The sequence below is a fragment of the Agelaius phoeniceus genome, chromosome 4, assembly GCF_051311805.1.
Source record: "Agelaius phoeniceus isolate bAgePho1 chromosome 4, bAgePho1.hap1, whole genome shotgun sequence".
NCBI lineage: Eukaryota > Metazoa > Chordata > Aves > Passeriformes > Icteridae > Agelaius > Agelaius phoeniceus.
The window spans coordinates 11,628,438-11,653,649 of NC_135268.1; the positions used below are offsets into that span (position 1 = coordinate 11,628,438).

Genomic DNA, 25,212 nt, shown 5'->3' on the forward strand with positions numbered 1-25,212 from the left:
CATAAATCTCCACCAAGTCCATTTATTCTCCTCTGAGAATGAGTAACTAATGAGAAGCCTCCTCTTGCCAGTTATTGTAGCACTGCACAGAGCGGGTTGGATGTGGAGCTGCTATTAATAGCAGCTGAACGAGCTGCTAATTGGGCAGTTATGTAATGGCTTTGTTATGAAACCTAGTTTGGGTTTGACACCTTCTGTTTGCTAAAAACAACAGTAAAACCCCCAAACAAACCCTGGGTTAGCAGTGCCTGACATGAAATAAAGGCTGAATAATTACCAATGTTTCAAAACTCAAATAGAATTAAAAAGGGGGGAAAGATCAATTTGCTTCTCTGGATTGCAGCAGAAGTGAGCTGGAAGAGAATCATACCACAGATCTGCTGTTCAAAGGGATACTTCAAAGTAACTTACTCTAATACCTGCCCTGCAAATGCTGAAAAAATCCTCCAAGCGACCTGTTTCTGCAACTTGTGAAGTGTCAGAAAGTATTTCTGTAATTTAAGAAAGTTGTGCTTTGAATGAGCACAGACAGAACATATTTGGAGAAAGAAGGACCAGAAAATGCCTGTGTGACACACTCTGGTACAAATCGTGCATGAGGATGAGGCACGAATCTCTGCTCTTGTAAGTGACTGTAGATAACCTATAGAGTTTGACATTTTTAAAGTAACTTATTAAAAAAAAAGAAAAGGGAGAGAAAGAGGTGGGGATGCCATTTTGTTCCCTGCTATAGAGGAGGAGAGAAGATTGCAGTGCATTAGGAGGGAAGCTTTTATCCAGGGTGGCCCTTTGGAGTGGCTCTATCCCTCGTTACTCTGAAGGCTGGACATCACTGATGCAATTTACAGCCTTGGGAGCTGCTCCTCCTGGTGACACCCAGCTCCTGTCCCTTGCTTGTCAGGTGCTTCTCCTCTGCATACACCAAACACAGCAGCATTCAGAGTCTGCAAGAAGGATCCCTACAGACGTTTGTAGTTGTATGTACAGTGTTGTAATATTCATTGAAATGAAAATTCCTGTGAAGTGAAAATCCACACTATGCCAGCGGTTGTTGTTTGATCAGTGTTATCCATAATCTTTCGGTGCTGGGGGAGATCAAGGCTGTCACTCCAGAAGGAGCCCACAAACCATCCAAAGAACACTTCATCTGTCTGTTTACAAACATACATCCTCGCCTTTGTGCAGAGAAGCACATGGAATTTGCCTCCAGCGGAGGGAGTCACTTTACATTTCAGGAAACTGGGCACAGATACTACACTCAGCTCTGCAGAGTTATTTTCCACTGTCCAGGTGATGATAAACCCCCTGGTTTATCCAGCATGGTAGATGAGGAAGCTTTTATTCCAATAAAAGAAGACTCCACTTCATTCGTTCATTACTGAAGTATCCAGAGGAGGCAGCCAAAGGGCTCACAGAGACTGGATGCACAATGTCCCGGCAGCACAGTAATTGCAGCCAGCATGCCTAAAAAGCTGTGATAATTTAGGATTCAGCAAGTGTTGAAGGGAATAAGACTGGAAATTGGGTGGTCCAGATGGCTCCCACATGTATCCAGTTAATTATCAAGATCTAGAATCTCGTGTCCATTTTATGTGTGTGTGTGTATATATATATCAGTGCGCAGAAATACATATAGACACTATTTACTTCATTAGGATATTTTGGAATTACCATGTGGCAAATAATAGAAGGATCTTCTCCTAAAACAACATCAACAAGCTTCCCTACTCCTACACATGAGCTGAAAGGAGTTTCCTCCTCAGTGCATGTTTTCAGTGGTAGTACAGCTTGTTTGTGTTGTCACTGCTCTTCTGTAACCTCACGTGTGGGAGCAGGAGGAGGCACCCAGTAGCTACCAGGAGTGGTAACTGTTCCATATTTCTGCTGTGGTGGTGCTGAAGGAATCCAATGGAATACAAACTTCATAGAATACAAACTTTGACAGAGTTCAAACTTAATCCACAGTCCTATGATTGCTTAATTCTCAGTTTTTCTGAATTTATACTGGTATAAAAGCATGCTTTTGCAATACTTCAAAATTCTAAAACACTTTAAACCCCATATAAATCTTTAACTGTTGTTTACATTTTAAAACCCTTAAAATATTTTGAAATGTCCTTTAAATTATATTTCAATATGGGAATAATATTTTCCTGTGTCTGATATAATTTTTTCCCTCTGTGATAGTTTGTTTTTGCACCCTTTGCATTGCCTGCCTGTAGTGATGGTACATCTACTACAATTCCCTGTGTATCCTGCTGATCCTTGTTTTTCCCAAGATAAGGCAACCCAAGCCTTCTTGTTGGTGAGTGCATGTAACTAATGTGTGTCTATTGTCTGCTAATACCTGTTGCCGTTTCCTGCTGGATTGATATTTCATTTTGTATCCCAACCACACTTTAATTGATCTCTGGCAAATGGTTCTCTAATGGAGAAACAGAGAAGCTAATTCTCTACAGGGATATCATCTAGGAAGTACCATATTTTTGTTTCCTCTGGATTCTACCAAGTTTTTTTTTTTCTTTTTAATAAATGGAAAGACCTCTCTGTAGTTCAGAATCAAAAAAAAAAAAATCTAGGTATAAATCAGGATGTGAAAGGAGTTTCTGTCAGCTGGAGGAGATGGTGTTTATTTCACTCACCTGACCCAAATGTAAAGAAGCAAACACTTTGTACATTCATGTGTGTCTGGGGAGGATGTAAGCAGAGATGGAACTGAGAATGGTAGACCTCATTACAGCAACCCTTAGCACCATGAAAGCAGGGGAAACAAGAGATAGGCCAACAAGAAACAGCTTCAAGTTGCACCAGAAGAGGTTTAAGTTAAATATTAGGAAAATTTTTTTCATGGAAAAGGTTGTCCATCCCTGGCACAGGTTACCCAGGGAAGTGTTGGAGTCACTATCCCTGTAGAAATTGAAAAGACAGGTAGGTGTGGTGATTAAGGACATGGTTTGGAAGTTGTGCATATCTTTATTCTTATGTCTGTTTTATTCTTGCCATGAGCACTCCCTGCTGTCTGGGTCATGAAACCAGCTGCTGCATTTCTCCTCTACTTACATTTAAAACCTCCGCAGTCTCACAATTGTGGGTTTTTTAAAACTCAGCTTCTTTCTAGTCAACAGTGTCTCATACGCACTGGTTTCTTTAAGATCCTCTCCTTTTCTGACCAAGTCTTTTGTCTTCAGTCTGTCCAAACTTTTGTTGTTAAAATATTTCCCTTTTCTCACCTCCCTGACCATGTTCCCCTGTCTAAAATCTCAATCTTTATTTCCGCCATAAAATTCCAGCCAACCTCTTTATCAGTTCTGGTTAAATCTGCTCCCTCCTCTTGGAAAGCCTTTTCATCTCCAGTGCTGGCAATGCCTGTGGATGGGAAGCAGGGGGTGTTGTTATTCATTTCCTTCTTCAGCTTCCTTCATTGAAAGCATGCTCCAAACCAAAAACATGTGGTAGATCAAATTACAGTCACCTCTCGCATTTTTCTTTTAGGAAATGCCTGGAAGTGTTTACAAAGCACTCACCAAAAGCATTCAGAAGAAAGGCTGGGCACAATTTCAGTGCTGGCATGCCAATGTGGGCTCCTGTGTTTCCGGCTTCCCTTGCAGCCCTGGCAGCCTCTATGGAGTTTGTCAGCCAAGATCACACTTAGTTCCTCACCTTGATGGTATTGAGGTTGTCACAGCCAGCTTTTCCACGTGCAGATCTTTCTCTTGGGTTTACATGGCAAGGTAATATTAAAATGAGTCCTGCCAGGCCAGAGAAATGCACATATTTCCCAGAGTCTCTCACTACTCAACCAGAAGTAACAAACCCCTGGGAACTCTGGAAGAGGAACCATTTATGTTTTCTGAGTCAGCCAGTCACATAGGGTTCAAGACTGGTGCTCAAACTTCCAGAAATCATAGAATCATGGAATCACAGAATGGTTTGGGTTGGAGAGGATCTCAAAGTTCATCTGATTCCAAACTCCTGCCGTGGGCAGGGACACCTTCCATAGACCACATTGCTCCAAGCCCTGGGAAACAGCTTTGATTCACAGCTTGAAATATTTTTTTAAGTAATGTTTATATTTCAAATCCATGTCATGAAAGCCAGTGGCAAAAAGTCTTATTCATGGAGTGTTACTGACTCTAATTGCTTGTAAAAAGAACTGTGTAAACAATGGAATATTTTGTTTGCTCAGAATTCATTAAAAATTACTCAGCTTACTCAGCTCAAAATAACCAGGACAAGTGCATTAAAAAGAAATCACTCTCTTCAAAAGCATTATTTTAAAGGAGTATTCTTAATTAAGAATACTTCAAATTAAAAAAAAAAGAGAAGAAAAATGTATTCTTCAAAATTCGGGGATGAAACTTGAATCCTATCAGAGCATTTCTTGTTTCTTTCCAGTGCAAACAAATGAAAACATCTGTTTTGCTCAAGCCTGTATTTTTGTCCTTGCCCCACACAAGAAAGATAAAAAATAAGGCATTAATTTTTCATTTCTTTCTCCCTGTGGTGCTTCCAGAGGCTGGAGTTAAGTGGCCAGCAATGCCTCCCAGCCTGTCAGGAGTGATGGTTTTTTAGGCCAGAGAGAACCTTTGGTCTCCTGCATAGCAAGAGCGTGACACTGAGCTATCAAATTAGTTATTCTGCCAACATCTTCCTGGTTCACTGAGGAGTGAATTAACCCCACCTCAGAGTGCTCCAGCAGCAGAGGCAGAGAGCACACACACTGCTCTGCTTGGGCAGCAGGGTGCTTGCCAAGAGTGTCGCTCATGGAGAAATAATTCCTTTCCTTTGGGGAACCTTCAAGGAGCTACGTAGTGGGACAGCAGCAGCGAGAGAGCTTCTCCAGGGGGAGGAAAGAAGCCCTGGGACAGCTGCAGCAGCTCCACCATGGATCTCCATCACCCACCAGAGGGACTGGCAGCAGCTTCTGGAGTCAGCACTGGTCCTGTGGGAAGTGGTGCTGAGGGAGCTGCCCCAGCAGAAGGCCTTGGGATGGGCTTTAGGGCACCCTCATCACTTGGAAAGGAGGGAGTGAGTCTGTGGCACGATGTCACCGGTCCTTCTGCCCTCCAAAAGCTTTGATAAATAAAGTCCAGCAGCTCCAGTGAGAAAATAAGAGAGGTGCAACCTGTGGTGCAGCAGAGAATTCCACACTGACCTAAATCTGTGCCTCCAGTTCCAGCTGTTGCAGTGAACTGCAAACCCATGCATTTTCTGTGATTTGTCCCAGTTCATTCTCTTTTTTTACCCTGTTCCTGGTTTCCACAGACATTTTTGGTCTTTTCATTGCTTTACTGCAATGATGTACCTCTGACTGCTCCAGTGCTGTCCATTAGTTTCCTCAAGTGCTTTGCCCCAGGAATATGTGCAGCCCTGGGGAGGACCAAGATTTCTGTTAAAGGCCATCTGCTCATAAAGTGAGTATTTATCTAAACCCCAGATTCCTCAGGTGTTCTGGGCATTTCCTGCCCAGGCCTCTACTGTCAGTGGCTGTGGCACTTGGTCACAAATTAAACATACATCATTCCTAAAAGCCATCAAAATGAGCAGTACACACTGACCTCTTGGAAGCTCTCTTGACTCCTGCAAAACATAAGAAAATTGAAAATCTGCATTTGCAAGGTCAGAAATAAAACAAAAACCTCACTTCAGCTGTCTAAAGCCATACAAAGCAAAGACCTCACCAAATAGCAAACTCTTAAAATAAATACTATTTCCTTTGCCACAATAAATGTTTCAGTACAAAGTTGAATATATAATTCATTCCACTTATCTGTAACATTTTGTTAAACTTCAGGAATTTTAAGTGAATGACTTAGGTTTCTTACAGGCTTGAGCTGCACTCTTGAAAACCTTTTGGAGAAGAAAAATGTGCCCTGGGATGGCTTTGAAGCATTTTTTTGGTTCATTGTTGAGATCTGACATTCTCCAACAGCAGACAAATTGTTTCTGTGGCCTTAATGGAAATCTGAAGCTCTAGCCAGCATTTAGAATTTCTCCTCATGGACCGGATCCTTGGCTGCCATCCTGCCTGCTTTGGTCTGCTCAGGAGGAATTTGGGGAATGTACCAAATGTTTAAACTGCAGCTACAAATTCAGGTTTTCTTCAGCTCAAGAGGGAACTACAATTAAGACATGATTGTTGTAAGGAGAAAAAACCCTCTCAGCTGAAGTGTTTCCAAGCTACTCATCAGTTCCCTAGTGTTTGTCTTACAGAAATTCATCTAGTCCTGTGATATCAATCTTGTAAACAAATACTTACCTCTTGTGATAAAATTCATGCGTGATATTTCTCTAGTAACTCCTTGGCCTGTTCTTGTCTTCTTTTAGATTGGGAAATGTGGAAAAAAAAAAAAGTTAAAAAAAAATCTCAGTTTGGATCACTCATCCTTATAATGACTTTAAAAAAACCACAAAAACATCAACAAGAAAGTGAATTGAAATAGAATTTAATATTTTCTTCTAAAAATTCTTAAAATTAAATAATAACTGTATGGCACAGCAAGAGCAGATACTTGGTCCAAATGCTTCTTCTCATAATATACCATAAGGTAAAAAGTGACGTAGTGCCAGGGGAATATGTTTCATTTTCTTGTGTCTGTGTACATGTGGATGAGGAACCTGGCAGGCAGGTCCTGTTAAATATAGGGGTTCAGCACTGCTGATTGAGTTACCCATGCAAGTATTATACCCAGAGATGCACAACTTCCATGTTACTTTTTAGTTTGAAGGGATTTGGAAATGTGCTGCTGTTCCAAGTGCCAGAGATGGGAACAGATTGGAAATGTGCTGCTGTTCCAAGTGCCAGAGATGGGAACAGATCCTGCTGGTCTGAATGGAAACATCCTCTGGTCTGTACTGGCCCTGCTGCACAGAGTGTTTCCCTGGAGAGGAACTGATGGAGTAAATGCTTTGTACATGCTCACGAGTTCCCTTTGCTGCCACCTTTATGTCACAAATTCAGTGTGTTTGTACAAGGCACAGCTGCCTCACCTCACCTGGAGGAAAACTGCCTTCCTGTGTAGGCTCTGTACGTTCCTGTTCCTTCTGGGAAGGGTTGACAGGTTTTAACTCTTCATACGAGACCACAGCTCAGGATGCTGATTCTGGAAACTCCAGAGATTTGATGTAAAGCCCTTTGTTGGGTGCGTTTTGTGCACGTGTCTTCCCACTTAAAATGAGCATGGAGATGCTCCAGGCTGCCTTTTGTAGTGGAGCTCTGCTTGTAGCCTGGCTGCTGCTTGTGCTTTGTGCAGGTGTGGACTCAGCTCTTCGCTTGGCTCAGCACCACGTGGTTGATCAGAAAGGAGCAAAATCAGTTCAGGTTTATCAGAAAGGACCGAATGGCCTTCGGTGGCCTGGCGACCTCATTCCATGTTCAAATGCTCCCGGCTCCAAGGCTGTCAGAGCTCAAGGAGCATTTGGACAAGGCTCTCAGGCAGAGGTGGGATTTGGGGGGATCCTGTGCAGGGCCAGGAGTTGGACTTTGATAATCCTTGTGGGTCCGTTCCAGCTCAAGATACTCGGTGCTTCTGTGGAAGAGACCGAGACAGCTCAGCTGTTTTCTGTGACACTTCACGCGTGTCCCCAGCCCTTCTCGGCGCCCTGCGCGGGATGGATCCCGGGGCCGTGTCCTGTCGCGGCGGTGCAGGGCTGCCTGTGCGCGGTCTCTGCCGCGGGTCCCTTTCCCGAGCGGGCGGTGACGGTCGCGACCCGGCGCACGCGCGGTGCGCCAGTGCCCCCACGCCCCCCCCTTCCCACCGCACGCGGCCGGGGCGGCCGTGACGTCACGAGGTGCCCGGGGTGTGTATCCCCCCCTCTCCCCGCGCGCGGCCGGAGCTGATGTGACGTCACGAGGTGCCCGGTGCTCCGCGTCCCTTCCCGCTCCCCTCCCTCCCCGCGCGCGGCGGGGGCCCCTGCGACGTCACGGCCCCCTTGCCCGCGAGCGCACCCGCACGCGCTTCCCGCCGCGCGCCACCACCGCGCGCCCTCCCTCGCTCTCGGGCGAGGCGTGACGTCACAGGCGGCCACTGAGGAGAGGGGCGGGGGTGGGAGGGGGCGCGCGCAGGTGCATCCGCTTCCCTCAGGGTGCCTCCCGCCGCCGTCCCGGGGCAGCGCCCGGGGAAAGGTCGGTGTTCGCTCCCGGGAGGACAGAGCGCAGGTTCTTCCCGTGCTCCGCCCGCCCGTGTGAGACTCCCATGGGTGTTGCGCCTTCCCCGACGGCAGGGAGTCGCGGGCCGGGGTCGCTAGGGGGAGGCACGGCACCGGCGGATGGGCTGAGGCTCTGAGGCAGAGGGGAGCGGGAGGGGTGGGAGCGCCGCGCCCCCCGCCCCGGTCTTGCTTTCCCTTTAGCCGCTAGCTTTCCCTGGCGGGCGTGAGGAAGCGAGGAGGATACGTATTTATTTATTTATTTAAATATTTGTTTGTTTCCTTCCCTAAAGGGTGAGGGGAGGGGAGAGGGAAGACCGGAGGAGGGCGCGAAGGCAACGCCGTCACCAGAGGAGGCGGTGGCGGGGAAGAGGAGGAGAAGAAGCCGGCGCGGAGCCTCGCCTCACCTCGCCTCGCCTCGCCTCGCAGCCCCTCCGCCGTCCCCGCCTCGCCGTCCACGGCCGCCGGAGTCACCGGCGGCCGCCCGTCCTCATGATGGCTTCGACCACCTGCACACGCTTCACCGACGAGTACCAGCTCTTCGAGGAGCTCGGAAAGTAAGGACAGAACGGGGGGTGAAGGCACCGGGGGCTGCGGGGGTCGGTGCGTGAGCCCTGGGGGGAGCCGCGCCCCGGGCCCCCTCACCGCTGCCGAGAGCCCCGCGGGAGCGCCCGGGCTCCAGCCATACGACCCCGGGGCGGCGACGGGCTCTGGGCGGGTGGCGGGAAGCTGCCCCCCCAGCCCCCGTGCCGCTATTTATTGTTATTTATTATTTATTGGTATTTTTTAGCTCTTAGGCTGTCGCGGCGTGGGGGTCTCGGTGTATGAGGGGTGTCGGAGCGCGGGGGGTGCCCCCCAGCGGCGGGGCGGGAGGCGCAGCCCTGAGCGCCATGTTGGGTGTCGCCCCCCGCGGTGTCGCCGCTGAGGGGGACACGGCCACCGCCGCCCTGTGTCCCCCCGCGGTGCGCCGGCATGGACCCAGTGAAAACCCGCCCGCCCTCCGCCCCAGCTAGCGGGATTGGTCACACGGCTTCTACCCCGCGGAGTTCACTGTTCAGCTGAATAAAATCAATGCTGACCGTCCCTGACAGAAAACCAGAAAATCCCTTTTTTTTTTTTTTTTTTAATTCTGCCGACCTCACACCCCTCCATGCTGCCCGTTAGCTGGTAATGGCAGTGGAGTGTTTCAGCTGGACTGACACTTTGCCCGGTTTTGGTTTCCAGAGGGGCGTTCTCCGTCGTGAGGAGGTGTATGAAAATCACCACAGGACAAGAGTACGCTGCCAAAATTATCAACACCAAAAAGCTTTCAGCTAGGGGTGGGTATATTTTAATCTGGCGTTTGTGATGCCTCCTCCCTGTTTCTTGTGTTCATGTGCTAAGCATTAGGAAATGCTAAAAATAGTCGAGTATCTTAACAGATTTTTTTAATACAATTTTAATTATTATTTCCTGGGTTTGAATTTTTTCCCTTTATGTCTGATTTTTTTTTTCTCTGTTAAATGTTTCATGGATTGACTGCACGGGAGTCAGAGGTTGCTGTAAATGAAGAAAAGATGTTCAAAAACTAAAATCTAACGTAATGCAGTCCCTTCAGTTTTTAATATAAATAATTTGAGTCAAAGCATTTTGCAAGCTTTTTTTTTTTTAGGGGGGACGATGGTCAATAATAAGTTTCCATTACAGATTTTATTTTAAACATTTACAGCTTCACTGACTTCTGTGTTCCCATTGCATTTAAACATGAACATTAGGGCCTATCCGACTATGAGTGAATGAGGAAAAATGTATTTTTACCTCAGACTAAACTTTTATGTGAGAAGAAAATTATGATTAGGGAGAAAAAAAAAGTGGGTTTTGAGCTAACTGTTGTGGAGAAAGTCCCCGTGATGAAGTGGTGAGGAGTGTTACTGTTCCAAGGCTGCTGTACAGCTTGTTTCTGCCTTGCCTCTGATGTGCGTTTCCAGCAGCTTGTCAGCAGCAGCGGTGGGGTTGTTATGATACATTGTAGGTAAATATACACACGGTGTGGGCTGTTGTTGTGGAAAGGGAGTCTTAGCGGTGTCGTGTCAATTGCTCGTTAATTCCCAGCTGGAGTGCCTGTGACCAGGAGTCGGCGATTAGGGATCACTCACCCTTATCGTTTTCTGTGGTTTTATGGGAATTTGCAAGGAAGACGGCAGTGAATAAGTAGTGTCAGAGCCTAAAGGTGCTTGTGGCTGCTCTGCTTCTGGCCCACAGGAATCACTGCAGGTAAAGGGCAGCCTCAAGTCAGTACGTTTAACATAAGACTTTGCTTAGGACCATATGGCAAGTTCTGATAACATGCTGCTCTCTGATAAAGATCTTTCAATGGTTGTTACTTGTGGTTGGTGAAAGTTGTGTGAAAATATACTTTTCTCTGAATTTAACTCTTTTAACTCTTACTGCAAGATTACTTTTCCTTTATATTTGAAAGGTTACTTTAATTTTTTTGTACAGTTACAGACTTGAAGGTAGGTTAAGCAATTTATAATACTTGAGATAAATATTTTCCCAAGTTCGCTTTAAACAGATTTTTTTATTATTATTTAGCACAAAAATGTGATCTGTTGAATGTTGATGCATAAAATGAAACACCACACTTGATGTGATTTCATAGATCTGAGTAATTTTCAATGTGAGAAGGCATAACAAGGTCATCATCAGGTTACTGGTAACAGGTGGGGAATATGTGCCAGTAACCAGGTTACCAATATGTCATGGGTTGTGTGTGTGATGGGGTAAATCCTGGAATGCTAGGCTAAATGAGGAAAAACTGTGTTTATAATTACTTAGCATTTGGATTGCACTGTATTTCAAGCTGTAATTTTTTGTACTTGGTTCATGCAGGAGCAGGTTGGTCCTTGATGTGCTCTGTTAAGTAGCAGAAATATTCTGGGAGAATTTAGCTCAGAAAATGGATTGAGGCAAATTTGATACAGATTTTTTTGTGGGTCCAACCCATAAAGGAAAGGGTTACACTTCAGAGCTGAGCTGTGGAGTATCTTTGGGAATCAGAACATGCATGGTGCCTGCCCGTGAATGCAGGGAATGCCTTTCCATCTCTGTTTTCAGACATCCCAAAAATAATTGCAGTTTTTTACTTGCTGGGCTGGTTTTTGTGGAGGTTGTTTTGGGTTTTGGCACTTGGAAATCTACTAAGTAGTTTCTGAAGAGCAAGCTTCTTGGAGAAATCTTTAGAATCTTCTGAGGCAGTTTTTTAATTGTAGAAAGGTGCACTTGAATGGCACTTGTGGTGCAAAAAAACTAAACCTGAAAAAGCCTCAAACTGTGCTTCTTTCTCCTGGCTGCTATTGGGGATGGAGTTTAATAATAAAGTGCTGGTTTTAGATTTAAGTTTTGTTCTACTCCATCTGAACTGCTGCATGAGGAGGTAGCAGTTCACTTCTGTGTGTCACACCTACTGAAACACCCATTCCAGTGTAAATCATTGTGGCAGCTTCATCTGTGAGCAGAGTTAAGTGGAAATGTGTCCTCTTGGCTTGGAAATGTATTCCTTGTCTAAGGCTTGCTTCCCTTCAAATCTTTTAAACAAAATGTTGTATTTGGGCCTTTTTGCTTCCCAAGCTGGACAAGAGCAGTTTCAGTGTATGCTATGGAGGAGTCAAGACTTTCAAGACTAAATGAAACTTCCTTAAAGCAGTTTTGAAATTAGAATTTATTTAAGTGCCTTCAGCCCAGTCAGAGCAGTAGTTATCTTCCCCTTTCATCTCAGCCATAAATGTTATTGGAGATTTTTCCAAATTCTTACTTTATCAGTCTTTCTAAATCTGATCTGGTCACCAGCTAATGCCAGTGAAGGTGTGTTCCCACCAGTTTCCCTGTATAGTTACAGGGAAATTTCAGGCAAATTGCATTCATGCAGAGGCATGGGCTTTGGCTGGAATTTGGAGGGAAGCTGTGCCCCCCTGTTCTAGCAGAGGGAACCGTGGTGCTTTCAAGTTGATGGTCAGTTCTTTACAGAATTCCAATTCAATGTTTTTCTGATTTTAGTAGTAGAAGTAATAAACATTGGCAGTTTGAATCTATTTCAGTATAGCAAAAATCCTTTTACTTGTTATAATTACATATATTCTATTTTTAAAGTCTTCCTAAGGTGCTATTCAGAGTTTTGATCTTGGTGTTTTCTAAGTCTAAACTGCTTGAATATCCACAGCTGGTTTTGTATCAATAGGTTATGTTCTTGCACAAGATGATTATGCTGCTGATTGGAAAAAAGGAAAGCATAGAAAGGTATGTTACCCTGTAGGAGCACAGCTTGTGCTAATTGGGAGTGGGCCTGGAGCCTCATCCCCAATGGGCTGCAGCTGTGCCAGGCAGGGGAGCAGCATTGAGGGTAAGGAGCCATGGAGTGCCCGGGGGCACTGACCAATCACCCAGGGGAGCAGAGGGCACACAGGTGCTGTGCATGAACAGGAGGGCATAAAAGGCTGGGCTGAGGAACAGGAGGGGCAGATCCTTGCAGCCTTCTGAGGTGACCTGATGTTGCTGTGTATGAGCAGCCCTGATGCCTTCTGATGAGGTGTGGGGTGAAGCCTTCTGATACTGTATGGTGATGCTCTGTGTGTTGTCGCCCTCTCGACTGTGGCACATTTTGTGGTGTTATTCTTCCAAAATTAACTTCAGTGATGAACAAGCACACAGAAAACCAAGAATAAAGTGGAGAATGTGTGTTGGCTGGTTCTGGGCTCTGTATGGTTTCAGTTGATGAAGTCTTTGGGACTTCCTTACTCTTCAGTAAGGGCTCGGGCTTGTCTGTGTTGTTTTTCATGTGTAGAAAGTCATGCAGATAAAAGTCAACTTCTGTGAAATGACTTTACTTTTCCCCTGTCTCTTCCAAATACCAAAAAATGAGCAGGTTTTCTGTTTTGCCATTATCTGTACATCTTTTTCCTTCTCTTTTGAAAGTCATCTAGCTTTGATCCAAATTGATTTCACATAAACAGACTCATTTTCTTAGTAGGTTTAGCCCTCATTTTCTGTCTTCCAAAAAAAAATAGGTAAGAGGTTGCTTTTCTGCTCATACTTGAAAAGGTACAGATAGATTGGTAGATTTTCACTGGGTGTATGTATTGCCAGTAACTCCTACTGCCGGTGTCTAGTGCCTTGGGTGCAATGTGGTGGTGTCTGTGGGAGGAGGGGGTGTCCCAGTCCCTGCTCTTTTCTGGGGAGCTGGTGTCAGAAGCTGGGCACACCTCTGCCAGCCCTTGGGCTGCTGCAGCAGGACTACCAGCGCTTTGTTGATGAGCATATGCGCTACAAGGAGTAATGTGAGAGTCAGCTGGAGCTTATTGCTGCTCCCTGAAAAGCTCTCCTGAGCTTTCAGGGAGCAGCCATTCCTTTAGCTTCAAGCCTTGGAGGTGTGTTGCTGGATATTTATCTTCCTTCTTAGCAGGAAATTTCCCAAATGTTTTTCAGTATTTCTGCTGTTCTTTTCTGGGAGCTCGTGCCTACAGGTGCACGGCACAGCCAGAGGGGCTGGAGCCAGGCTCACCTGCAGCCAGCTCCGATGGGTGTGGAGGCTGCAAACCCCGCCCCTGGGAACGGCGTTCTGTGCAGCGTTGAGTAATTGGGCTGTGGGAAGAGTGCTTCAGCCTCTAAAGCTCTCCAAGTAGGGCACCTCATGATCCCTAAAGTGATTTAGAGTACTTTAGGGGGATGAATGAAATGGGAAGAGTGCATAAGGTAGTGTTGTTCAGCCCAGCTTTTTGTGACACAGGGCTAAACGTTTTTGATGTGTCACTAGACTAACATTTCCTTTAGTCAGGTAGCTTGTGTCAGTCCATGCCAGATGTTGCGCAGGAAGGCAAGCTCTAATAAGGCTTCCAGTGTTCCACAGGAGGAGAAAATAACTCTTTCTAATCTAGCTCAAGATGTTAATCTCTGAAGCACACATTTACCTGTGCCAGTTTATTACAACACACGTATTTTTAAAGGTAAATTCTGTTCTTACGCACACGTGACATGACTCCCACACAGACAGGACTGTCCTTGGGGCATTTAGTTGTCAGTGAGGCAGATTCTGTCTTTGTGAGGACAAGATTTAAGCTTGGGATTTTAGTGGTTTTCTTCCGTGTCTTGCTGTAGTCTTGTTTCTCTGGTTAATTACTTGTCTTAAGAGTGGTTTAAAACTGTTTTTCTCTAGTATGTGAGAAGGCTCACCTGCTAACATGTAGTCACCCTTTTTAACGTTTGTGGTCAATGTTTGTGTTCAGTTTAGTAATGGCATTCTTTTCAGTTTGACATCAGTTGTAACACAACACACTCATTTGAATGTTTATCTGCAAGTATTTGTTTAATTGCAAATTACTGTAATTTAGCAGGCTGCTGGTTCTGTTGAAATTGACTCCATTCAGACAGCTCAGGCTAATGGGGAGAGAAGAGTGTTATCAAAAAAAAAAACCTCAAAAGGGATTTTTGGTTAGGTGCTCTATTTTGTGAAGGTTTGGAGCTTTTAATTCTGTTTTGGCGTTAGCATTTACTCTGGTGTTAGTGAAGACCTGAAGAGCTTTCAAATAGCACTGAGAATAAGGACTTTGAAGCTCTGTGATGGGTGTTGGTTGGTAGTAATTGATTCTCACAGTTAAACTAGATTGGAAATGAAATGTCCTGGCAGTTCATAGTTAAATTATTCATAACAAATGCTGTGTTGATTTCAATAATGTCACTTCTGGAGTTTTTGCAAGAGCCATTGTGACCAGAATTTCTCTTAGAAAGGCATGGAGAGTAAAAAGGTGTTTGCATCATCTGTCAGCTCAGTTTCAGCAAGCTCCTTAGGGGAAGAGAGGGAAATGCATATGAAAGGGGATTATTGGGGACTTCTTTGGCTGCTGGTCTCCAGCCATCTTCTGTCAGAAGTTACACATTATGGCACTGATTCATGCACTTGTACTGCGTGTTCTCTTCCTGCAAAGTGGAGACTTCACTGCACGCTTGAACAGCTTCACTTGGGGAATTGCTGCTATTGGGAGAGAAGGGAGAACATAAGATGCAGGGGAGAATAGAAACAGAATACCTTTCTAAGCTTCCACATCCTAATACTGAAATAGGGATTTGTGCTGTTCCTCCTGGTCTGAGAGAGAATGTTTTGCTATGTTCACATGGTACTTCTGAATGAAAGGTTTGGGTCAAATACAAAAATAAGGAAACTAACACAGTGGTCAATACTTTGCATTTATTGTAGATTGGTTCTGTTTGTTGCACATAATACCATACATAGAAAATATTGTTTTGGGGGAAACCACAGGCCAGCTCAGGTGTTTGTGACTTGGATCTGACCTCGTTGACAGCCAAGTAGAAATACACTTGTTCCTGGAAGGACTGAGAATCAGGCACAGACCAACCAATTTCAAGCCCTCACTAAACAGTGAAATTGAATTGTGAAAATCCCGCCATATGTAGGCATGTATTGATCCAAATGCTGAACATTAATGCACCTTCTCAGGTTGTGACTGGGCTATGTGAAGCCATCTCTGCTATGTTTATTCACACTTGTATTGATTTCACAGTCTGGTTTGAGGTTTGGATCTTTTTTTTTTTTCCAAGGAATTGAGGAATGTCTGACCTAAGAGTCTGTAATAAAAGTCAGTGAAATATTTTGATTTACAAATGTCTTTACTGCCAAAATAGTGCTTTTTGTGTGTCTGTCCTTCATTTGACCTCCTGAGAGATGTAGGCCAGGGTGTTTGATATATCCAGCTTCCTCCTTCGTGCACATATATCGCACATTTGTCAAATGCTTTGTGAGGATATTGTGGGGGTTTGGGAGATGATGTGAGAAACATAACTACCTCTGTGCTTGGAAAAAGCTTACTAGAGAACAAAACCCTAACTTAACAGTGGCAATTCCTCTATTTAATTCCTTATTAAAATAATTGTGCTTTGAAATTGAATAAACATCTGCTCTGTTGTGGAGAGGCACAGGAGTCCAATCTGTCTGTTTATTCCTTGGATGTATTGAGCTTGTGTACATCTTGCAGTGCATGTTTGTGCAAACTCCTCATCCATTTAATCCTTGTATTATAAGAAATGTCCTGTGTGTGGTATCAGGGAGGGTGGAGAGTTTGTGTGACACGGGCTTGGTGTTTGCTTCCAGGCACACAGTTGTGCTGTTACCCAGTGTTGTTTTCTAGATCGTTGTCAGCTTGTTCTGAAATTCATTGGAGTTATTTGGATCAGAGAACTCAGCTTTGCAGCCCTGATAATTTCTGTGGCATCTGATCAGAAGCTGCTGGGTGTATTCTGCTGTAGTGAGGGGTTACCTAATTCCTCTTGAAACTGTCCTTTTAGATGCCACTGGACAAAAGCAGGAGCTGTCAGAAAAGCCTGGGAGTGGCAACTTTTGCATGGGTTTTTTTGCAAATTTTGCAAATTTGCATGGGTGTCTTATCCCTGATGGAGCTTCTTTTCTGATCTGGAGCTTCTTTAGTGGGAATTGACAAGTGTAAATGGTACTACAGCATATATTTGTTTTTTCTAATTAGGTTTTTCAGTCTAGAAAATGATAGGCAATGTGCTGAGCAAACTATTACAGAGATATTTGTGCAGTTATTGCTTTAAATGGGTTGTATTTGGTAGAAAGGAACTTTGCCTGCCTGGTAGTTTGAGGGAGCTTCTGTTACATGAATTCCTGACCTTTTGTCAATACTTTCTAAGTATTTCACAGCAAAATTTGAGAGTTAATGCAGGCTTAATTAAAAAAAAAGCCAACCCAAACCTCTTAAAAGTATCAAAGTAGATTTTAATAATTGGAAATGTGATGCTGTGGATATTTGCTGGTTGAGGTGAAGCATTTTATCTTGTGGTGAGAGGCTTTTAAAATTTTTTTTACCAATAACAAAGAATTTATCACTGCTAAATGTATAAAGTTAAAATCCTGGTGATGCTTTCCAAGAGAGCTGTCTGGCATCCATAAAACCAGAATTAATTTAGGTTTGGCAGTCACTTTCAACTTGAATGTAGAGTGTGCTTGTATATGTTCACAGCTGGTTGTGGGCTTTGTCTTGCTCAGTTACAGCCAAATCAGTCATTTTGGGCTGTTTTGGGGACAGTCTTTCCCATTGTCCTACATGTGCTCTAGGGAGTTGGTTTTTTACTGTGCAGCAGTTTTGACTCAGCCATTTGCTGCCCACAAATATCAGCCTTGAAGCTGATATTTGTGAGCAGCAATTTACTGCCTGTGTTTTCAGAACTTTGTTCCTGATTTAATTGTAGTTGGGAACTGCTTACTTGTAAGTTTTCCACAATGTGGATGCGAGTGTTGCAGCAAGTCACGTTGCATATTCATGTAGCTGCACAAACAGATGGGGTTCCTACATAAAATCCATATTTGTCAATCTGATGGGATTTGCCAAGGCTTAGCTTTCATTTAAATTATAACCTCCTGGAGAGATAGGTTCATGATTTAGTGAGTCAAGAGAGGCCTTCAGGTTATTTGTATTGCACAGCAGTTCTCAAGCTACTGCTTAGGTGTGATTTAGGTTTGGGAGACTTCTTGTAGGAATGGTTTTAATGGGCTACTGCTCATTAGAATAAGTACTTGCCAAATTCAGAGATTTCTCTTGAAACCTTATTCATTTGGGTGATGTAACTCATATCCTGCAGAAAGTGAAAATGTATAAGCAGTTATAACATGGTGTAACATGGACAGACTGGTGCTGCCTTGCAGGGAGCATTCTGTGCTCTAGGGCAGATGACCTTTGCTTTCCCTCAGGGTAGCTCCAGGTGCTGCTGAACTTTTGGTAGTAAAACACACTTGGAGACCTGCTTTACACCTTTCTTTCAGAGAAAGATGTCACTAACATTGTGTCTCCAAGATGCAAGTAAGGATCAGTGCAGAAACCTTAAAAAACTAGGTTTTCCCCATTATTTATTAAATGCTGTAGTTACAAAATTGAAAAGCTTGTCTTGGTGCTTTTTATACTGAGTCTGCTGCTTCTAAAATAAATCCCCCTTGGGTGTAAGGTAGCTTCCTGCTCCTTGCATTGCACAGCATGGACAACTAGGAATTTGTGATTAGGATTGCACTAAGAAATGCTCATGGGACTAAATGCCTTGCTGGTCATGGCATAAAAGCCCTTCATTTTCAGAAATTTTTAGTATCACTGCTGCAACTGGGGGATGGGAAAAAAACAGGGTTTTTGTCACATTTTTGTATCTTTTCATGGTACTTTGATTTTCATCATTGATACTCAGTAAACTTTTGCAGGTTGAAAACCTTTTGAGGTTCTCCCTCTTTCAGTCAGAGCCTCCTGCTAGTCTGGTAACTTGAGGGAAGTGTAAGATTTATAGGGAGGTGTGTACTGGTGCTGGATGGAAGAACTCCCCAAGCCCAGTGACATCTCTTATACCTGTAGCACTCCATGGTCTTTCATTGCCATTGCGTTTTTGGGGGGAAGGAAGAGGAACAAGAGGCCCCTGGTTCAGTGCTCTGTGTGTGTGCATGTGCACATGTGAGATGCAGGAGAAGATCTGGCAGAGCCTGTGTGTGCCCAGCCAGCTTGTTTGCTGTGGGAAAGTGACTAATGCTAAATAATCTATTAACTTAGAGTCACTTAACTTGTAATGAGGGCAGGAATTGGTGTCTTTGAGTTTTTATTTATTTGTGTTAAACATGATTTGTCTCTCTAAATGAAGTAATAAATTGCTTTCATTGCCATGTTAATCAAAACATGTAATGAGATGAATTTTCCCAGAGCAGAAGTTGCTTATGTGTGGTCCATCCCCTCTGCTTGGAGCTGTGTTTGGTGTTACAGATGTTTTGGGGACCAGATCGGTGACACAGCTCATGGTGGGACACTCAGTATCTCAGAGATGCTTTGAGGAAACCCAAAAGAAGAGGACAAGAACTCACAAATTATGTGTATTTCAAACCTTTAATAGGTGCAGATTTTTTTAAGTTTCCAAGTAATGGAATTTAATGCATTTTTCAAAATGGTTATCATTTGGTCATAGTGTGTTCTTGTGGCTGTGGAAATTTCACAGCTGTTACATCCCAACATTTAGACTCCTGAAAGTGCAAAATATTTGGAAAAAAATGGGTGTTTTTGTCCTTTAAATAGTGTTGATTCACCTCCATCACCCTGAAATAGGGTTGATTGCTCTGTTACAAACTGTGTTCTTGCTTAAGTAGTTTCAGGGATAAGGATTGCTCCTCTACCAAAACTCAAGGGAAGTCAAGTTCAGAGTCATGTTTTGGCTGTCAGTGGTCTGCTCTTTGTTACATGAAACAGGAAAACCAGGTCTAGTGAAACTGAACCTTTCCACTTCCAAATCACCTTTATCTGCTGTCAGACTTCTGCAGGGTAAGAGAACCTCTGAGCATTTAGCACCTGGACCTGACCTTCAGTGAAAATTGGGAAATGAAATTCAGGTGTATTTGAGGTAAAGTTGAGTCCTTCAACAGAATAAATATTGTGATTCAGTAATTGTCCTAGGGTGACATTATGATGCTTGTATCCCCATTCATGTGCTCTGTTAATGTTGGATATTATGTTCTGTACCTTTAAGACCGGCTCTGAAGAGGGAAAGTTTTGTTTTGGTTTTCTTATCAGCCTGGCAGGACACAGAGACTGCAGCTTTTGCTGCTTTTGCTTTTCGCTTTGCTCTCTCTCGCTCTTGCTTGCTTCGCTTCTGCTTGCTTTTGCTCATTAGCTAGTTTAGCTAAACTGTCCAAATTTCTTCCTGGACTGTTTCTCCTTTCCTTTTTCTGACCATTTCAAACCTGCCCTGGACTGGGACCTGGGAAACACCGAGAGTTTGCACCCTGTGGCCTGCAGCAGCTGCCCCAGCGCTGGAGGGACTGAGAACAGAGCGACCACCCCCCAAGAGAGACTTTCTGAATTTTTCATCTTTTTCAGAGCAGTGTCATCTGGTATTGTTCATTTTGTGTGCTGGGGGGTGCTGTGCCTATTAAATAAACAGGTTCTTTCCACTTCTCTCTGAGGAATCCTTCCTGAACCAGTTGGGGGGAGGGGCCGTGTGGGTTTGCTGTCTGGAGGGGCTCTCCTTTGGAAATTCTCCTCCAAATTTGCCCTAAACCAGGACAGTAATCAAGAAAATTAACTGGGGAGGTGAATGGGTTGGTTATTTTTGCTTTATTGAAGACAGAATTTAGTGTTGCCCTCTTTTACTTCAAAGACTTTACTAAATCTGGGCTGTAAATCAGAAATGGATGGTGTTTGTTGTCTGTGCCTGGGCTGTCCTTCAGAGAAGGGTTCATCTTTCATCAGTGTATTTATCAAGGACAATCTTATTCTGATTATTTTATGTAACAGCCATCTTCCCTTAGCTTCCTCCTGTATGACAGACTGGCCATTCTCCTTATGCATCCTACAAGCTAATTTACATATTTATATGTGGATGTTTGGAGTGGGGAATTGGAATTGACCAGAAAAAAAACACTAGGAGAGGTTGTCTGAGTATCTTTAGTATCACTGGTGTCTTTATGGCAGGGTCTTGCCTGGTGAATTCCAGTGTTTATTTACAGATTGATTTGGCTGGTTCTGAGGCTGGTAATGAAGGAACTCATTTAGTAATTTCACTTCAGCTTTGCCATTCATCACTAGGTGTCCTGTCACCTCTTTTACCAATTTCAAAGCTAATTTGGTAATTTCCATTTTTACTCATTCCCTGTTGCCTCATTTTCTTTGTTTTTCCTAAATATCGGAGCGTTGCCGGAGGCTTTGATCCCTGTCTGGAACAATTCCTCGGAGTGCTGTTTCAGAGGACTTGCTGTACCCAAGCAGTAACTGATATGCAAAGATGTAGGTAGCTGCAGGGTTTTGGGGAGTTTCACAGATGATGCATATTGAGACCTAAGTCCAAACCCATTTCTTTCCATCACAGGGATGTTGAGCAGTTCTTGACACAGGCGCTTTCTATAGCCTGCTGTTTCTGTCGCCTCTGTGCCAGGTCGAGTGGAAACTGCTGTGAAAATAGCTCCATGAAACAAAGCTAAATTAGGAAGAGTTTCTGTTGAGTGTTGACTTGTCTCTGCAACCACAGATGCTCATCTAGTCAACAAAATGGCTAAAGAAACAGAAAATTGTACAAGTGCACTAGGAGCAGCCTAGTTCATTGTTTAAAGTTCTATTGATTCACACACTAAATAAACTGAAACACTTTTAAAATGTTACTAATTGTTGTTGACTGGTTCAGTCAATAAGATAGTGTGGAAAAATGCTTAACCAGCTCAATGGAGTTTTTGAGGGTTTTCCCCAATTGCTTTGCATGGCCTTTTTAAATATTTTTTTTTTAATTGTAGCGGTCCTTTTTCTTCATGTTTCTCAAACTGCAGCTTATAGGCAGCTCGTGTTCTATAGAGCTGTGATAGAGGACAGCAGAAACTTCCTGAGCAGGGAAAATGCACGAGCTCCCAGTGCCCTGAGCTGTGCTTTGTGTTTGTAGTTTTGTGAGGGAACTGTGGCAGGTACCAATAGCTGTGCTGGTGGGAGGGGCTGTGTAAGAGCACCCAGGTGCTGCCTGGCCCAGGTTTCAAGTCTTGAACATGGGGAATGTGCTTTGGGCTTTTTTCAACCAAAAAAGTCATTCTAATGATATCAAGTCTCTGCAATCTGACCTTGAAAATTAGGTGGTTTTACATAAACCAACAGTGCTTGGGTATTGAGCAATAACATAAATGTGACAAGTAACGTGCTGAGCTATGCCAACAGGTGTGAGTACTCATGAGATCAGCATCTGGGTTTGCATCTGTCAGGTTTCCTTTCCTATGTAGAGAATAGACATTTTCATTTAAAATTACATAAAGTAGGTTTTGAATTAAATTTTTTTATTATTAGTAAGCAGAAAAGTTCCACATAAAGGCACATGCTTTGCCTGTTTGGCATTAAGTTTTTTTTTCAAGATCAAGAAGTGTTTTGATAAATATGGAAGATAGATATTTAAATTAAAGGAGTATTAAGTTCCTTGCTCTTGTAAATATTTTGGTCGATTGACTGATTTAATTTTTTAAAGGGCAAGCATGTCCCTTGATGTTGATTTTACTGAATCTTAATAATGAAAAACTGATGCTACAGCAGAACAACAAAAAAAACCTCCCATTATTTTTAGTGAAGTGTTTTGGTTGAATTTCTCCCTGCATTGTGTCTGACTTGGATCATCCTCAGGAAGAAGGTAAGATCTCCACAAGGAGAGCAGTTTTCCCTTGTGGGGCATGTTAGAAAAGTTAGTTTTACAGAATAGAGGGGGGAAAAATTGAACAGCTTGTTTGCAGTATTGAAATCCAAAGTGGAGGTGTGAAACACATCTGTGCTAACTCAGAATTAGCACTGCCTCAGGCAGTAAATAACAGACTTCTGCAATCATACGAAGTTAATACTTCTTATATTGTCAGACTTAAACAGCAAACATCAGTGGAACCAGATGGATATTCCTGACATCTCTTTAATGTTCATCAGACCATGCAAGTTCTAGATAAAAAATGGGATTATGGGAATGAGAACAGAACCATATACCTAATGCTGCAATGGCATTCCTCTCGAATCTTAGTAACGTGACAAATCTCAGATATCTCAAGTACACCTGCCTGCATCTGTGTTTCATAACGCAGAGTTAATGAATCATCTCAAAGATGATTGGAAAAGCATTTGTTAAATTTCTTCTAAATTATGTAATGTAAATTCAGTGTCAGAATGACATATACAACACTTACCTGAATTACCTGTAGTGGCTCCAAAATAAGAGGTCAAAACTCAATTAATTGTCTTACTAAGCAGAGATTATCAGCTCCTTTGGCAATGTTACTACTAATATTAGCCAGAATTTTTTAATGATACTGTGATATGTAGCTATATCAAATTATCACTGTGAGTTTTGGGTACTCAAAGGCTAAATCTGCTTCTGGACTCGCATGCTGAGATGCACAGAAGACAGGAGTTTGCATATGATGTTTATGTTTTTGAAGGATTCCCCTGCCCTTCCATGTTCTTTAAAAATGGATTTATTCTTTGCCCAGAAAAGAGGGTGTGAAGGAGCTATCCAAGAGCTGTGCAGGTTGACTTGGTCTGAAAGCCTCTGTAGAGGATGTTTAAGCACATGTGCTTTATTTTGCAACACTGAGTGGGCAATAATTTCGTTCCACTGCTGTAACCTCATCATGTTTAGTCTGGTACCTGTATCCTCAGCAGCTTCAGGTGATATCATAGAGGATATGGATGATGTCCATGTCTGTGCCATTCATGTACCCTTCTGATGTTCTCTTTCTCCACCAATTTTGCTGAGCTTCTGCTTTGAGAACTGTTGTTCTCAGTCTGATGCTTGAGAAGGTTTATAAAATAGACATCTGAGTGGCGTGTATAGGTTTGTTGGGTTTGTTTTGTTTTGGTGGATTTTGTCTGTTTCTCTTCTGCAATTGCTACATCCCGTCTCTGAGATGGGGTCTCCCTGACTTCATTACAAGGTAATCTATTTTAAACTCTGTCTCTTTCATGTTGTCCCTTTTGCTTGTTTTTCTTTTCTGTGTTATGCAAATACTCAGTGTAAAAAAAGTTCTTGTAGTTAGTTAAAATGTTAGAAAATCCTCTTTTAAAATGCATACTGTTTTGAATTGAATGTATTTAGGTTTTGGATGTATTCAATTGTGGCATATATTTTAACCAAAGTATTTTAAGTGTTTAAGCAATTTTTGGAGGTCACTCATTTTCATGCTAACATTTACCCACTCCTACCAGAAATCCATTCTGCTTCAGTTTTAGTTCAACTTCCTGGATTTCAGTTATAACCTATCTATGATAATGTAAAAATAGTATGTGGGACATCAGCTGGGGTCTCTTGATGTAACAGAGGCTCCTTATCTGAGCATGGACTCCCTGCCAGGTAGAGAAGAGGAGAAAAAGAAGCATTGGCACGGCACAGAGAGTTTCATGGGTACCAAGAGAGGAGGCTTCATGATTATTTTATAGGATGAGAAACTGGAAGGTCAAAAAAAGCCTGATTATCTTATGGGGAAAGTGTGATGGCTTTTTAACCTGGTTTTTGTTGGTAGTTTTGCCTTATCAAGAAATGAAAATATTATTCTGGCATCCTATTATCCTGTCCCTCTAGCATAAGAGCTGAAGAAAAAGGGTTTGCTGCTAAGAGATTATTCAGTCATAAACTATGAGGTGTACTTGGTCTTGCATCAAGATATCAAGCAGAGTAAGACTTTGCAGTACAGTGAACTTCCAATTGCCTGTTTACAAGGATACATTTGCCTTGTGAGTGTGGGAAGATTCTCCATATTTTCATAGGCCTTTTTATGAAACAGCTCAATAAAATGCTCTGCCACTGCTGCAGCCTGCTTCTCATTAAATACATTGATATTCTGTGGGGGATTGTTGAGTGACAAGCATCGCAAATGTGCCTGAAGTTTTCCTTAATGACTAAGCTTTATTGCCTAATATAAAAATGAGCGGCTGCGCAGGAGTGAGCAATGTTGTCAAACCTGTCATCAAGTTCTCTGAGTTGGTTTGAGTGCTTGTAATGTTCTTCCTTTAATTGACTTGGAAATTGGCAAAAGTTGCTTATAAACGGGGAAAAACAATTTTTAAAGATGGTGGGAAAATTTAGCTTTACAGTTAACTGTGCAAAGGCCTCGATAATTAGCTATGGTTATATTGCCTGCTTTCATCAGCTTGGGATTTTTATCTTTTATTCTGATAGGATGAAATAACTTATTGAAGAATCTGCAGCCCTTTGACAGTGTTTGTAGGTTGCACAAAAAAAAAATAGTAAAAATATCATATTTTCATTTGTTAGGTGTGCATCTCTTGTCATTACCTGAATGTCCCTGGTTTTCCTTTTGTCAACAAAAGGAAAAAAACCTTACCTTTACTGCTAAAGAGGTCAAAAATGAAAGTTTTCAGTGTTTTCAAAAATGACACATCATGGTAACAGTGTGGTGATAACAGATTGAAAATGACAAATAATTCAGAAGCTGTAGTTACATCTTCCTCTGCTGCAGAGGTGGTAGTTAAAAAACTGAAGAGTGCATAGCTTGGTAAGAACTGCTTTGAATGCCCTCATGAT

General features: G+C 43.0%; 1 protein-coding gene across 14 annotated transcripts in view; it reads left to right on the plus strand.

The window, feature by feature from the left end:
- The first annotated feature begins 8,005 nt into the window (after window positions 1–8,005).
- CAMK2D (calcium/calmodulin dependent protein kinase II delta) overlaps window positions 8,006–25,212 on the plus strand; it is a 121,370-nt gene continuing 104,163 nt past the window's right edge. For 4 of the 14 annotated variants that reach the window (XM_077176803.1, XM_077176797.1, XM_077176795.1 and 1 more), the window contains exons 1-3: window positions 8,010–8,125; window positions 8,439–8,702; window positions 9,370–9,464. In XM_077176803.1, coding sequence (XP_077032918.1) covers window positions 8,638–8,702; window positions 9,370–9,464 — 160 coding nt within the window. In that variant the 5' untranslated portion in view covers window positions 8,010–8,125; window positions 8,439–8,637. Of the gene's footprint in view, window positions 8,126–8,438; window positions 8,703–9,369; window positions 9,465–25,212 lie in introns of all 14 variants that reach the window. The other 10 variants (XM_077176805.1, XM_077176804.1, XM_077176798.1 and 7 more) reach the window with 5 other exon arrangements.